The following is a 17,273-nucleotide window of genomic DNA, read 5'->3' as shown; positions in this document are numbered from 1 at the left end:
TTTGCAAAGAGCTCCCCAACCTGGGCCCTAATGATATTTTCAGGCTGGTAGTGTTACATAAGTCTTAATTGTTCCCTCATTCTGCTTGCACTGAGAAAACTAGGCAAGAGAAGAAGCTGGTATGACATCCTCTGAGCCAGAAATCCCATTTCTGGAATCTCTCCTAAAGCAGCATTCCAAAAGAGGTTCAAAGTCAGCGATGATGTTACCAGCACCAGTAATCACACATATCAGTATCAGGTATGGCTTGGTACAATGCCCCGAGGTATGCCAATATGCATAACCTCAGTCCAATCATAAGAAAACATCAGACAAACCCAAAGTGAGGGGCTTTTTGCACAAAAACTGGCCATACTCTTCAAAAGTGCAATGGTCATGAAAGACAAAGAACAAATACACAGAATGAGGGTCTGTCCCAGGCTGAAGGAGACTGAGGAGACAACTAAATACCATGTGGGATCCTGGGCTGGGCTCAGGCAGGAAAAGGACATTAGTGGGAAAATCAGTGATAAGCAAATGACGTCTGTATTAGTCAATCATATAGTATCAGTGTTAATTTCCTGGGTTTGACAATTATGCTATGGTTATTATGTAAGATGTTAACATAAGGGGTAAAGAATGTAGAGGAACTCTCTGCACTATTATAGTAACATTTTTGTACATCAAATTATTTCAAAATAAAAAGTTTTTAAAACTCATAAGTGAAATTATTCATTGTAGTGTTATTTACAATAACCAAAACCAAACCTAAAACCAAAAAAATACCTGGAAGGTTTGAACAATGGAGAGTAGTTTTCCAGTCAATGGCATACCTACTCAACTAGGTCATTAACAATGATCATCAGAAAGACAATAGCAACACAGTAAATGCTTAAGATAGAAAATATAGTTGTCTGTATATGATGAGATTCTAAAATATACATGAATTTGATCAAAAGCTTGAAGAGAAGGTGCAAAAAATGAAAACAGGATACGATAGAGTGGTAAAATTATAGTGATTTTTTCCTCTTATTTTCTGAACTTTCTATGCTGTTAGTATGTTTTCTGCAAAGTAATCTTCAAGGGAATTACCTGTAATTTGTAAAAGGAAAATGTATAGTATTGGGGCTGTGGTTTCTTCATTTAAACAAGGTACCCATAAGAGAAGAAGGAAGAAAATTCTAAGACAGTCTATCTGAAAGACAAGGCAGCACATTACAGAGAAGAGTTCAGTGTTCTTTTCTAACCCAAATGCCAGCAAGGTACATTGCTTAACTACCAAAATGTAACAAGCATCCATTTCTGGACAGAGAAAATGCTTATCTGTTCTCCTTCTGTGACAGGATAATGGGCCTGGCAGAAAAAGGGAGTGCTATGTTGAATTTAGCCAAGGTGTGGAATCTTTCCCTGTAACATTGACATCACTAAAGTGGGATGAAAAGATCCCAGGCATGGTGGCCATTACCTGGGTCCATGCCGGGTAAGGGTCCTAATCAAGAGCAGTTAACCAGCGCATTAGTGGCAAAGGCCTCTCATCACTGGGCTTGTATGTCTGGTGGCAGAACTGTGCCTAAGGAAAGATTCAGTGGGTGTTACTGGCTTTGAGAAGAGATACATGTTCCCAGATTATAGAGCCAGGGAGCAGGAAGTACATGATCAATGAATTCTTCTTCATTAGCTGACTAACCAATAATGATAATGATAATAACAGTAACATAATGTACTTACTGTGTGCTAGGCACTATACTGAGTGCTTTACATACTAACTCATTTGATCCTCACAATAGCCCCATTTTACAGAGGGAAGTACCAAGGCACAGAGAAATGAAATGACCTGCCTGAGATCATACAAATAGTAAGTAGGAGAGCTGGGATTCAAATCCTCGCAGCATAGCCTGAGAGTCCATACTTTTTTAAGCACAAGCTCTTTCATCCATGGTAAGTCAAAGAGAGGGCAGGAGCCCTGGACAGTCAGAGGACCTGACATCATAGCTGTCACAGTAGCCTGCAGTGTGACTTTGAGCAAGCCGCTTGACTCCTCTGGCTTCAGTTTCTCTAAGAATGAGCAGTCTGGCACAGCAGCGCTCTATAAGCATACAACCAGTTAGGTTCTTTTTACAAGTTGAGGGACCTCAAACTATCACATGTTTGGGTCAGTTCCATCTTTCTGTCCAGAAAGCAAGAGGAGCTTCCTGAATTGGGTTTGTGAAAGGCTTCTATATGTGGCTGGGGTGGGGAAGCAAACACAAGCCTCCGGTGCACGTGCTCACAGTGCCCGGGTATACAGTGCTGCGGCCTGACCCTTGAGGTCTGGTGGGAAAAAGACTTTGAAACTTTGGAAATCTCCCACCCACTGCAGGTAACAATCGCATAGTATAAACAAATGAAGTGAACAGCCAATACCGCAGCTTGACAAGAAAGCAAAGCAAAAGTAGGAATGTGTGTGCACACATGTAAACGTTCACAAGCAGCTTCCATAGGCATGTTCTTAGAGGTTCATAAACATCCTCAGCCCACGGCTGTTCTACTGCAGAAGATGGAGGAAGGGCAAACAGTTTTCATCTGCCTTGTTCTCTTGCTCTCCCCTGAACTGCCTACACTTACCCACCTGCCTACTGACCTCTCCACCCATCCATCTACCTGTTTTCCTTTGGTGAAATCATCATTCTCCAGAGTATGTCACAAACGTTTTTCAGACTCTTAGGAAACTTGGTTACCGTCATGACATCCATGGATATCCTCCTGGAAGCAGGCAAAGTGTGGTTTCAAGCTTGCTTAAGGGGGTGAAAGTCATATCAAAGCATATATAGCGGGCCACATCCCTTTCCATATGGCATTATCCCAGTTTCCTCTGGAGAGGAGCGATTCAAGCCCCTCCCATCCCTGCTACAACTGACATCCCATAATGAACAGTTTAGGAATGCTATCAAAAAAGGCAGAAGGTGGTGTGTGTGTGTAAGACTGTGGGGAAGAACTTCTGATGCTTCTCTTTGTAAAGTCCCCTCCCTCTGGGCTTTGTAATGAAGGCAGGAAATGCTCGAGAAACACCACCAAATAAACTCATCTGACTTGGCTTGTGCCCTGCTTCATTCTGCTGAGACCTGTGCATGTGGAGGTAAAAACGAACGATAAAGCCCTATACACCTGGTTGCAAGCTGCCCCCAGTGTTGCCAGGCCTGGTTCACGGAGCATGGCTGCACCGGTCTCCGGCTCCGGGTACCCAGTGCTCACCTCACCGTTGAGGACCGTGGGCTCCTGGCTCCGGTCCGAGGTAGGCTGCACCATGGGGAGGGCGGTGGGTTTCATGGCGATGAGCTGCACAGATCCAGACGACGTGTCGAAGGGGTCAGCAGCCGCCTTGCCAGAGCTGTCAAAAAGAACCACTCCTTCCTCTTCATCACTCACCGGCACTGAAGCACAACATAAACACATTGATTTTATGTGTAAGAGAACCACGTGATCTTGGGGCAACTTATGTAAGGCTCACAGCCTAAGGACCTCAGGAGTAACAGCTTCTAGTTCTGCACCAAGGGCTTACTACGGGCAGATTTCTCTAAGATTTCAGATCTACACTATTCATCCCTCCACTGCATTATCAATGGGTAGGAAAGAAAAAAGTAAACATTTTCTCGTTGAAGTTGGAGATGGGAAAAGTGCAGTTTGGCCAAGCCTGGCAACTATTCTTAAAATATGACAATCAGGAGACTAACAATAGACAGGTCAGTCTCAGCCACCAAAGCTACCCGTCTTTGCACAGAGTCAAGGTAATGAGTCTTCCCTGGCCAACCAGCCACAGTAACAGCTGCTGACACTTGCATTTTTTTCTTTCTAAAGACTGCTTCTCCATTGATTTGGGTTTTGGTTTCTTTCCTTTGTTGAAAACATAAGGAAGCTAAGAAATAACTGACAGAAGAACTAATTTAAAGCTGCAGACGACTCCCCTAATTAAATGGTGCAGATCCTACCTCCACTCTGTGCAATTACTTCTCCCCTCTGACAGATAATTCTGCTGTGATGGCTGAAAGACACCAGTCTGCCCCATGCTCCATAACTAAGCTGACAGAGGAGTCCCAGGGCCAGGGCTGTCTTGCTGATTTACTTGATCTCAAGCATGTTCCCATTAAGTAACTACAAGGACAGTAGTGCGCTGAGCATGGCTCGGCAAGAGATAAATTAAGCCTGTTCACACAACTAAACCAATAGGCAATTTAGGAGCAAAATAGGTGTTATATATAAAATAGGAATGTAATAGAAGTGGATTCATCTTCTTCTCCCATCTGCTCAAGAGACTGGGATGTTATTTAAATTATTGAGAAACACATAGTTTGTATCATTCTGTCACTTATCATAACCACAGAAGATTTGTCAAATTAAACTGAGCAAATTGTTATTTTACAATGTGCCTGAAACACCTCAGAGTCTAACAATGGGGCTGTAATTGGAGTATTTTTGCTTCTGTGGACACATAAGCAGGCCACCAAGCTGTCAAAATGACAGAGGAAAATCTCTATTCACATGTGTTACTAGATGCATGTATCTTTTTAGAGTGGAGTTTTGCTGGGCAACTCTTGCCTGGACACTATTATCTCCCACCTGGATAACTGCTATGAAAGCCATCTACAGCAGCCAGCCTATGAGCTGGTGCCTGGTAATTCTCATGCCTCCTGATATTCACAGCCATGATGAACAGGACTGACCTATCAATAGTAAATTGCAGAAATGACAGCGTGTTACTTCCAAGGCTGGGCCATAAAAACACACTGTGGCTTCTGCATTGCTCTTCTTGGATCACTTACTCTGGGGAAAGCCAGCTGCCATGTTATGAAGACACTCAGGCAGCCCTGTGGAGAGGTCCATGTGGCAAGAAACCAAGCCTCCTGCCAACAGCTGTGTGAGCCAGCCATTTGTAAGTGGGCTCTGTAGGCCCAGTCAAGCCTTTCCATGACTACGGCCTCGGCCAGCATCTTAGCTGTGACCTCATGAGATACTCTGAGCCAAAACCACCCAATTAAGCCATGCCTGAATTCCTGACCCACATTCTGTGATATTAGTGAATGCAGATTATCCTTGTTGGCTGATAGATACTGGGGTAACTGGTTACACAGTGATAACTAACTAATCCACCTTCTAAACAACTGCCCTTCTCCCTTCCACTCTTGTCCTCCTGCCTCTGAAATACATGCTTCACCAGCAGCCAGGATGAATTGTCCTCTCAAAAGGCAACCAGATCACCGCACTCCTTTATAGGAAAGACTAACATTTCCTGACTTGAAAAAGAAGATGTTGTTAGTACCTGAGAACAGGTACACATACAGAAGTTAAAGTCACACTGTCACTCGACCATTCAGAGGGTAAAGAAATGGTACTTGGCACTTTTATTGCTTCTGCATTGTGACCCCCTCACTCCCCACCCTATGGCTGGGATGAGGGGAGAGCATAACCATAATAGGAGAGAAAAAGGATACCCTGGGAATTATGTATACTACAGTTCTTTTTCATCCTTACTCTCAAAAAAGTCATATTCAGATTTGCACAATAATCCCCCAAGGTTTAAGAAAAAATTAATTAGTTATCCTCCCCCTAAAAAGACTCTATGGAAAAACACATTAAATATCAATACATTGAAATGTTGTATGTGTATAGCAGGTTCATAGGAATATTAAATGCATAATTAGTCCCTAAAGAAAAAGGCATAGGAGAATGCTAAAGGAAAGAGCCATATTTACACTGAGCAAGTGCCTAGATACCGCCATATCATCACAGTAAATGTCACCCAAGCACCTTCCCATATCTAGTGGTGTCTTGTTTGCATTGTTGGTCTTAACTTCAGTAAGTTAGTCTAAAAGGAGATGTCATTCCTTCATGTTTGAATTGATTTGGGGGTATTCCTCCCATTTGAGGCAGAAAATGCTCTTAATTAAAGAATGTACTTTCTGAAATTTTCATTAAAGCTCAGAGACAAATAACGTATAACTAGCATCAAAGTCTCTGGTGTTATCAGGTGATGAGCAAGTCTTCACTGGGAAAGCAAAGAAAGAATAAGAAATGAAATTGTTTATGAGCTAATATGTCTGGAAAAACCCTCGAGGGCCCCTGCTAAGAAAGTAGTAATTCATCCTCCAAACTCTGAACAAGAGTGCTCTAGAACATTCTCTAAACCAGAGTCCAACTCCTGCCCCACCTGCCTCACAACTATTAGGAGGCAAGGTCTGACTCAATTCTAAGCCCTGGTAATAAAATCTCTAAGTGACTTAAAAGAAGGTGCATACTTAAGGGCTTACAGAGGTTTTCCCTCCTAAATGACTAAAGATGCAAATACAACATATATGATATACCTTGAACTCATTTCTAACTCTTTCCTAGAAAACATTCTTTGTCAGGTGACACTGGTTTTGGTTCAGAACTTTAAGTGTCTGTTTTAGTTGAGATAATACCAAACTATTTTGCTTTCAAAATCCTAGCTCTCACCACTGTTTTTCCCACTTCCACGTAAACATCACTGTGACACCAACTCTGAAACTGCCTTGCAGCTAAAATAACTACTGAGGCTACTGCGCCAAGGACCCATGCCAGCCATGCTGCTCGCAGGATATTGTCTTTTCCTCTTTAAGTTCTTGTTTTCACAAAAGGGGAAAATCAGAAGCTACAAATGCAACAAAGCTGGTGGAAAACAAAAACTGTGTTAGAATGACAGGATGGTACCATCACATTTATGTAACCTTTGTAACACCGACCCCTAGAATGGATACTGCACCGGATAGCAACAGTATCTACATATTCCATAACAAGAACATTCTCAGAGGCCACAACAAAGTACTTTCTGCAAGCTGACATGTGATGGAAATACACCTTCTAGCTGTCCCCACAATTCCATTCAATGTTATTTCCTTCCTTCCTTCCTTTGGTTTCATCTTCCAATCCGATAAAAGACACTATTGATTTTTTTGGTGAACTTGAACCTAGTAGTACGATAAAGTGGTGCCCTTTGATAAAGAAGGACAAGTGTCAGTTCCACCAAAGGCCCATCCTGGAATTCTGATGTGCTTCAGTGTCCTCTGAATTTTATATTAAATAAGCAGGTCCCATCATTTCTATTTGAAAATTTCAAACTGAAACCTAATTAAATGTGGACCTGGGGTGAAACAGAAGGGACCCACCTTGAACATCCATGGGGTTTACTTCTGGCAAAAATAAAATGCAATGAAGCACTGTAAATCTGGATAAAGGATGGCTTTTTAATAAAACAAACATATTAAACCTCAACCTGATACTGTAATGGCATTTTACTCATGTACCCAGCTGCTGTTATTTCTGAACCTGATGTTTAAATAATCAAAGCGACCTAAGCAAGAATAAGGAGGCAGGCAAAGAGGGTGGACAACAAGAATAGAAGGTCAGCAGGAGCATTTAGAACAGGTCACCAGCCAGGGTGGGTGAGGTCTGAACTGGCTCTGTTCCTTCCTCTTCCATGGATTAAATGCAGGGGAGGGGGAAAGTCACCATCTTATAAATGTGATTTACTGACAGGGGGTTCTGTATATGGGATGTTTTTAAAAAGCAAAAGGACATTTGACCCAGGAATTCTACTCCTAGGAATTTACCCTAAGAATTCAGCAGCCCAGTTTGAAAAAGACATATGCACCCCTATGTTTATCGCAGTACTATTTACAATAGCCAAGAAATGGAAGCAACCTAAGTGTCCATCAGTAGATGAATGGATAAAGAAGATGTGGTACATATGCACAATGGAATATTATTCAGCCATAAGAAGAAAACAGATCCTACCATTTGCAACAACATGGATGGAGCTAGAGGGTATTATGCTCAGTGAAATAAGCCAGGCAGAGAAAAACAAGTATCAAATGATTTCAGTCATCTGTGGAGTATAAGAACATTGCTGAAGGAACAACACAGCAGCAGACTCACTGAACCCAAGAATGGACTAACAAGGGGAAAGGGACTGGGGAGGGTGGGTGGGAAGGGAGGGATAAGGGGGAAAATGGGGTATTACAATTAGCACACATAATGTAGGGGGGGAACACGGGAAAGGCAGTATATACAGAGAAGACAAGTAATGATTCTATAGCATCTTACTATGCTGATGGACAGTGACTGTAATGGGGTATGTGGGGGAGACTTGATAATGGGGGGATTCTAGTAACCATAATGTTCAATTGTACATTAATGATATCAAAATTGAAAAAATTAACAAAAAAAGCAAAAGGACATAGAAGAGTAGGTACAATGACCCCAGTTTATAAAGTAAAACAAAGCAAAACAATAAAAAACAAAGATATATGTGTTGTCATAAACATAATTAAAAAGGTCTGAGAAGGACACACACTGAGTTTATTCAAGGTCATCTGAGGTCCAGGGTGGGTGGTCGGGCATCTGGGGGAAGGTGGACTTTGACTTTTTATATTCCCAGGAAGAATATAAAGGAAGGATGGATGAGCTGGGAGGGAGCAGGTAGGGCAGGGAGGGCGTCTTGGTTAGGAGGCGATGGCAGTCCCAGGGCTTAGTTGAAAGAACCTTCCCCTATGGCTTCAGTCTCCACTGTCTCTGCTGCCCCCTGGCTCCCTCTGCCCATCTCTCTCAGTATCTGGCTTTGGGAAGAAAGCAGAAAGTTGCTTAGTTCAGATCTCTCCCTCACAAGTCAGGGCTCCTCTGGCTTTCTGTAAGCTGACTTGGCAGAAAGCTGATGGGCAGGATTTCTGGGGGTCACAAGTAGTGTAGGTATTCCAGGAAAATATGACATGCATACCCTGATTCTGGTGGGGAACACACAATCTCTGTGTTATACTGCATGGGGAATTCAGAAGAAAAAATTCAAGAATCAAACTGGTATGAGAGTTTAAACAAGTGCTTTACATAATGGCTGGAAATGGAAACGGGGACATTTTCCCTGCAGAAGACAAATCCATTGTGTCATTCTTGCTTTTCTTTCTTTTTGGAATATATATATTTGTATTCATCTGAAAACAAAAGAATATTCTGGCACTAGCTTCAAGACAGAGTCTCTGAGCTGCACTTGATCGAATTTCTGTAAAAGGGAAGCACAGCTAGCCCTGAGTGCTATATTGTTTGGCTTTTCAAATGGCATTTCCATAGGACTCCACCTACAACCCTCTGAAATCCAAAAGGAATTTTCACTGATTTGAGTGGCAGCACCAGGTATCTGAACCTGGGCTCCAGGTGAGCTAGCATCACACACAGGAGGACCCAGTGGAGCTAAGGGTCAGATCAAGGTGGGATCAGGAAGAGAGGCTGTACAATGACGTCCACAGCACGGAAAGGTAGCTCTGAAGCTCTGACGACTTATACATATGCCCCAATACCAATCCTTCACAAGGGAGGTCAAAGAGCTGTGTGAGACAGAAACTGAACTGTTAGGATTCTAGAGAGTAAAGACAGACACACAGCCTGATTTTTAGGATGATAGATTTGTTACTATGTGGTTTTTCCTGGGAGACGTGGATTTGCAAAATCTGGACTCAGTGACATAGACTGAACTCCTGAACTTATTAGGGGACTCAGGGCAAGCAAATGAGGGGAATCGCCAAGATAAGCAGTGTTTCACAGACCTGCCACCCTAGGGGACATGGTGCTAGAAATTATGGCGATTCACCCAAGAATGAGAAAAATCCCTAAGCAAACATCTATTTTTCTGTATAAGGTTTTTCAAGGCACTGCACAATTCCATAAGAGCAGGTGTGAGACATAAGAGGGCATGAGATAGAATAATTAAAAGAAGGGGCAAGGTGATAACCCAAGAGGTAGGTAGGAGACTCCTGGCCTTTGTGGGGCACAACAGAGAAAAGCACCAAGGGTTAAAGACACTGGTGTGTCTGACGTGTGCATGTGTGTGTGCGGGCCAGTGCATATGCCATGGGCTTGGGGGCGGTGCTTGGCAAGGAAGGCTTCTCACCATTTCTTTTCCGTGCCTCCTCCTTTGTCAGCTTCTGCTGTGCCATTACATTCTGGGGTGAGAGCCTCCCCGAGCTGGGCTTCTCTGATTCGTCGCTGCTGACAGAGCCATTCTCACTGGGCGACCTGCTGGAGGTAACCATAGCAACAGGGAGGTGGTAAGTTTTGACTAGAGCAGCTTCCTCTCAAGGTTATTTTATTTGTACTGTTTATGTCTGTCATTCTGGCTTTATCCATAAAGAAGAAATGATACAGGAAAAGCAAGCAAGCAAACAAACCCTGCCCTACAGCATGCGTTAACCTGCTGTTCTGAAGTGCATTTACCAGAGCTTAACTCTGCAGAGAAGTTCAGTGAGGGCAGCCCTCAGTCCCCATCTCTTTTTCATTAACCCCCAGCGACTGTGGAAATGGTGGTGAAAATGTTTGCTAGTATGCCCTCTTTTTAAAAACAGCACTTTAGATAATGTTGCAGAATATTTGATTCACATGATATCTTCAGGGACATACATAAAACACAGCTCTCTTTGGTTATTCCCTTCACAGAATGTACTTAGGCTACTAAAGATTAAGTCATTCCACCATTGAGTTTTTCACTCTGTCACACATACACACATACACGCATGCATGCACATTCTTTAATTACGCTAACTGGCATGCACATTCTTTAATTATGCTAACTGGTAATCATTTACATTTGCAACTCCCAATTTGAGGTATTCATTCCTTCAGGAAATACTTTATGTGCACCAACTCTGTGTTGGGCATTGTGCCAGGTATACTGGTAAACAGACATACTAAGACACCAACCATGCTAAGAGGTCCCCATCAGGATCACCTATGTGCCAAGGACTGTGTGGAATACTCTAAAATTATTAACAGATTGTTATGACAATACACTGATTTGGGGATTGTCACCCTTGTTTAGCAAGTGAGGAATGTGAAGTTTTTTCCAGGGCAGAGTTGGGAAGTGGTAAATCAGCTCTGGAAGCCAGAGCTCCCCCTGCAGGTAGGGGCCTCCCACACACGCCAGAGCACCTTTCCTTTCCTGTCCCCAACAGTGCCCCAGATGAGGCAGGCCTTCACAGAGGGTGAGCCACTGGGCCTTCTCTCCTCCCCTTGAGGCCTCATGCTGGTGTTCTGGAACTCTGGGAAAATGGGCTCTTGAGAGCCCCTGCTGAGGTTTGTGCTCCCTCAGGCCTCAGATTATGCCCACCTGTGGGTGGGCTGAGCATAAAGCCCAACTGCCTTCCCCTCTGTGGGAAACAATCAGGAGGCAGACATCCAGAAGTTTCATCAAACCTCTTCTGTTGTCAACTGTCCAAATACAGAACCTAATGGCATCTGGCTGCTACAATGGGAAACTGACTGGAATATAACGCAGTGCTTGAGCCGTTTGTAAGCAGCTTCTTAAATGGAAGCTGTGTATCCTTGTCCTTCCCCTCCTCCCCCTCCCTTCTCTCTCTTCATCCTCTGGGAATTCAGAATTCTCAGTTCTACATTCTTAAGCGCATGGAAGCACCCTAAAAATGGCCAGTGGAAGCACCTGCTTGCAGCCCTGGCATACTGCAGGATCGGACAAGAGCATTCCAAAGAACACTGAGCCAAGGGGGATGTTATTTGCTAAAGTTCCACAGACAAATACAAGTTTGGGAAATGTTGTTTATTATATACCTACTTTAGATATTCCTAATGCATATTTGTATATTGAAGGATCTGACCGGTCCTGTCATAAAGACATTTGTCTCATTTTGTTTAATCGAGCATCTCTCAGTTTATTTGGCCACAAATCTCTTTCACCATAAAATGGTAACACAAAGAACTCAGTTGGGGAAAATATGGATAAGGCATTAATTTATTGACTATATATTATTTACCCAACAGCTGTTGGCTCACTGAGTGCTGGGTGTGCAGACACACATACACAGAGAAGATATGTGCCCTTTGGCTGTTCCCAGAATCTCATAATTAATGGCACCCTACTCTTCCAACTGGCTTTACTGGGACAAAGAGGCTTTCACTGAATTCAGAAAGAAAGGAAAAGGCTCGTGCAAACTACTGTACATCCACAAAATACTTCCTGTAGCATTTGCATACACTTTCCCTCATTTGTATTCCTCTCGCTCCAAGAAAAGGTGTGAATGAGCACATTTCTGGAGAGAAAGCCCAACTCTGCTTTACTCTTTGCACCAGCTTATAGGCTTTGGTTTACATGGAGCCATCAACTCAAAACTTCTGGTCAAAAGCAGAGAGTGTATTTCATGTTTGTGGGCCCACTCAAATGACTAACATAAATGTTTTTGAAAGCAAGAAAGAGTCACCTGTGAGGCTGCAGTTTTAGGCTACTGAATGCAACAGTCCCCATTCTGAGGAAATGGGTGTACATGGAACCAGGATGGACAGTCATAGGGGTGGCCATTAATCATTTGCTGAACAATTATGGCCAATCACCACGCTGAAGTACCCATTGTGAATGGCTGTCCATGTGACGTTGATCCTTGCCCATTAATTCTAGTCATGGACCCCAAAATAGCATCACCAAGAGCTTTGACTAGAGCCAAAGAACCCACAACACCCATTGGTTGTCTGCAAGTGCTGAATACTCAGATTTCAGTTTTAAATAATTTTTAGAAATTGAGATATCTTAATGACCATCAAATACCAGTTTTCCGTATTTTTCACTTGCAAAACTTCTGGGACACAGACTGAAAAGTCCTGTGGTCCTCATCTAGCAGGAATGAGGAAACTGATGTGGTGAGATAGGGGTGCCCAAAGGTAGATCCACAATGGGTTTGCCCCTGGATGTGGTGTCTTACAATCTTTCCAAATGATCAGACAGTCCATGATCAGCTGAACTTGAACAGAGGGAAGGTTTCTCCCATAGTTTTGGCAATGATATAGCCAGCCCTTATAAAGTAAAATAAAATTTTTTTTGTAAAGTTATGGAGCAAATACAGAAATAATTTCAGACTATATGCATTTTTCAATCTATATTTGTTTCAAAAACTAATATGTCTTAATAAAAATTGGATATAAGTAATTGAATTTGATTAGCAAGAGTACACTTTATAGATAGGTCATGGGGAAGGCAGTACAGCATGGAGAAGACAAGTAATGATGCTATAGGATCTTACTACGCTGATAGACAGTGACTGCAATGGGATATGGGGGAGGAACTTGATAATATTAGTGAATGTTGAAACCACAATGTTGCTCGTGTGAAACCTTCACAAGATTGTATATCAATGATACCTTAATTTAAAAAAAAGAGTAGACTCCTTGCTAATTCAAAAAGAAATGCATGTTTGAAAAAAACTTTTTTTTAAAGAAATCTTTATACAATTTAAACCATTCAACTAGAATAAGTGGAAAATAATTTCCATTCTTCCTGGCAGTGCTATGTTAATATCCTAATTTTAATAATTCTATTCATTTTTTTTCAGAGTCCTCTAAATAGGTGATAAGTAAGTTGTTAAATGCCTTTATTGTACTTGGCAAAGATCAGAATGAGAATAATCACTATTGGTAATACTACTTGCCAACCAACTCAGGTAACTCATCTGCTTCTCAGTATGTTTCAACTCTCCATGCTGGGGAAGACTGCTGGCATTATGGTCCCAATGTGTTCACACCTCCTTAGAACCAAGCTTTGGGTAATCCCCTCCAACACTGACTCTGTACTTGGTGATGTGTCTCGCTTTGGTCAATCGGGCAGCAGAAAACATTATACAAGTTGAGTACTGCTTGCACTTTGGGGCTTGTTTCTTGCTGCTCTTGGATCCCTGCAGCCATCTTGTGAGAAAGCCAGGGCTAGCCTGCTGGACGATGACAGCCCCCTGTGCCACGAGACCCCAGTTACCTGGCCACCCAAACAAGGCTATCATCGACAAGCCAGCCCAGCTGACCTACCACTGACTACAGATGCACGAGCAAGCCCAGCTGAGATCAGCCTAGCCTAGCTCAAACCAGAACCACCCCCCAGTTGAGCTCAGCCTAAACTGCCGACCCACCAAAAAATCATGAGCTAAATAGATGGCTGTCGTTTTAAGCTGCTAAGTTTTGGAGTGGTTTGTTGTGCAGCAATAGATAACTAATCTACATGCCTTCAACTTTCTTTCCTGTACAAGCTGAAATCCAACCTTTGTTTCTCTGTACCTCTTTCTGAGGTGCCAAGAGCTCCTGGGGAAAAAATACATAGCTGTGCTGCTTAACTCAAATACAAAATTTGCGTATTTGATATGCAATCTGCCTTTCCTCCTCCCTTCTCTTGGCATCTTGGATTCCTCTTGCTTTGCTCTTCTTGTGCCTTTCTTCCAGATTCTTTTCGGTCTCCCTTACTGATTCCTCATCACCTCACTTCTAATCCCTGCAATGTCCCAGGAGTCAATTCTTAGATCTCCTCTCCATCTATACTCTTCTAGATAATCCCATCTAGTCTCATAGCTTTAAATAAGTAAACACCAACAACTCTTGCCATCTATTCATTCATTCATTCATTCATTCATTCATTCATTTTCTAAAAATTTTGGTTATCATCAATCTACAATTACATAAGGAATATTATGTTTACTAGACTCCCCCCATCATCAAGTCTCCCCAAATACCCCATTACAGTCACTGTCCATCAGCATAGTAAGATGCTATAGAATCACTACTTGTCTTCTCTGCACTGTACAGCCCTCGCCGTGCCCCAGCCCCTACATTATGTCTGCTAATCATAAGGCCCCCTTTTTTCCCCCCTTATCCCTCCCTTCCCACCCATCCTCCTCAGTTGCTTTCCCTTTGGTAACTATTAGTTCATTCTTGGGTTCTGTGAGACAGCTGCTCTTCTACTCCTTCAGTTTTTTTTTTTAATCTTATACTCCACGGATGAGTGAAATCATTTGATATTTGTCTTTCTCTGCCTGGCTTATTTCACTGAGCATAATATCCTCTACTCCATCCATGTTGTTGCAAATGGTAGGATTTGTTTTCTTTTTATGGCTGAATAATATTCCATTGTGTATATGTACCACATCTTTATTCATCATCTACTGATGGACACTTAGGTTGCTTCCATTTCTTGGCTATTGTAAATAGTGCTGCAGTAAACATAGGGGTGCATATGTGTTTTTCAAACTGGGCTGCTGCATTCTTAGGGTAAATTCCTAGGAGAGGAATTCCTGGGTCAAATGGTATTTCTATTTTTAGTTTTTTGAGGAACCTCCATATTGCTTTCCACAATGGTTGAACTGATTGACATTCTCACCAGTGTAGGAGGGTTCCCCTTTCTCCACAACCTCACCAACATTTGTTGTTGTTTGATTTTTGGATGGTGGCGATCCTTACTGGTGTGAGGTGACATCTCATTGTGGTTTTAATTTGCATTTCTCTGATGATGAGAGACGTGGAACTTCTTTTCATATGTCTGTTGGCCATATTGATTTCTTCTTTGGAGAAGTGTCTGTTCAGATCCTCTGCCCATTTTTTAATTGGATTATTTGCTTTTTGTTTGTTGAGGTGGGTGAGCTCTTTATATATTTTGGATGTCAACCCTTTATCGGATCTCTTATTTATGAATATATTCTTCCATACTGTAGGATGTCTTTTTGTTCTATTGGTGGTGTCCTTTGCTGTACAGAAGATTTTCAGCTTGATATTGTCCCACTTGTTTCATTTTTGCTTTTGTTTCCCTTGCCTGGGGAGATATGTTCATGAAGAAGTGGCTCATGCTTATGTCCAAGACATTTTTGCCTATGTTTTTTCTAAGAGTTTTATGGTTTCATGACTTACATTCAGGTCTTTGATCTATTTCGAATTTACTTTTGTGTATGAGGTTAGACAATGATCCAGTTTCATTCTCTCACATGTAGCTTTCCAGTTTTGCCAACACCAGTTATTGAAGAGGCTGTCATTTCCCCACTGTATGTCCATGGCTCCTTTATCATATATTAACTGACCATATATGTTTGGGTTAATATCTGGAGTCTCTATTCTGTTCCACTGGTCTGTGGGTCTGTTTTTGTGCCACTACCAGATTGTCTTGATTACTGTGGCTTTGTAGTAGAGCTTGAAGTTGGGAAGCAAGATCCTCCCTGCTTTATTCTTCCTTCTCAGGATTGCTTTGGCTATTCTGGGTCATTTGTGGTTCCATATGAATTTAAAACTATTTGTTCCAGTTCATTGAGGAATGCTGTTGGTATTTTGATAGCGATTGCATTGAATCTGTAGATTGCTTTAGGCAGGATGGCCATTTTGACAATATTAATTCTTTGTAGCCAAGAGCATGGGACAAGTTTCCATTTGTTAGTGTCCTCTTTAATTTCTCTGAAGAGTGTCTTGTAATTTTCAGAGTATAGGTCTTTCATTTCCTTGGTTAGGTTTATTCCTAGGTATTTTACTCTTTTTGGTGCAACTGTGAATGGAGTTGTTTTCCTGATTTCTCTTTCTGCTAGCTCATCGTTAGTGTATAGGAAAGCAACACATTTCTGTGTATTAATTTTGTATCCTGCAACTTTGCTGAATTCCGATATTAGCTCTAGTAGTTTCAGAGTGGAGTCTTTAGGGTTTTTTATGAACAATATCATGTCATCTGCAAATAGTGACAGTTTAACTTCTTCTTTACCAATCTGGATTCCTTGTATTTCTCTGTGTTGGCTGATTGCCATGGCTAGGACCTCCAGTACTATGTTGAATAACAGTGGGGAAATGGGCATCCTTATCTTATTCCCAATCTTAGTGTAAAAGCTTTCAGCTTCTCACTTTTAAGTATGATGTTGGCTGTGGGTTTGTCATATACTGTCATTATTATGTTGACATACTTGCCCTCTACATCCATTTTGTTGAGAGTTTTTATCATGAATGGGTGTTGAATTTTGTTGAATTCTTTTTCAGTGTCTATGGAGATGATCATGTGGTTTATGTCCTTTTTGTTTATGTGGTGGGTGATGTTGATGGATTTTTTTAATGTTATACCATCCTTGCATCCCTGAGATGAATCCCACTTGATCATGGTGTATGATTCTCTTGATGTATTTTTGAATTCAGTTTGCTAATATTTTGTTGAGTATTTTTGCATTTATGTTCATCAGGGACATTGGTCTGTAATTTTCTTTTTTGGTGGGGTCTTTACCTGGTTTTGGTATTAGAGTGATGCTGACTTCATAGAATGAGGTTGGAAGTATTCCCTCCTCTTCTATTTTTTGGAAAACTTCAAGGAGAATGGGTGTTCTGTCCTCTCTGTATGTCTGATAAAATTCAGCAGTGAATCCATCTGACCCAGGATTTTTGTTCCTGGATAGTTTTTTGATTACCAATTCAATTTCTTTGCTAGTAATTGGTCTGTTTAGATTTTCTGTTTCTTCCTTAGTCAGTCTTGGAAAGTTGTATTT

General features: G+C 41.8%; 1 protein-coding gene across 5 annotated transcripts in view; it reads right to left on the bottom strand.

Moving 5' to 3' along the window:
* Positions 1 to 17,273, bottom strand: part of KIAA1549L (KIAA1549 like) — a 265,523-nt gene that overhangs the window by 46,939 nt on the left and 201,311 nt on the right. For 3 of the 5 annotated variants that reach the window (XM_037019708.2, XM_073216380.1, XM_073216379.1), the window contains 2 exons: positions 9,908 to 10,035; positions 3,211 to 3,389 (listed from right to left, as the gene is read on the bottom strand). In XM_037019708.2, the coding sequence (XP_036875603.2) occupies positions 3,211 to 3,389; positions 9,908 to 10,035 (307 nt within the window). The remainder of the gene's footprint in view (positions 1 to 3,210; positions 3,390 to 9,907; positions 10,036 to 17,273) is intronic. The other 2 variants (XM_037019715.2, XM_037019704.2) reach the window with 1 other exon arrangement.

This window comes from Manis javanica, chromosome 11 (genome assembly GCF_040802235.1).
Source record: "Manis javanica isolate MJ-LG chromosome 11, MJ_LKY, whole genome shotgun sequence".
Taxonomy (NCBI): Eukaryota; Metazoa; Chordata; class Mammalia; order Pholidota; family Manidae; genus Manis; species Manis javanica.
This window is presented reverse-complemented; position numbering and strand designations above follow the sequence as displayed.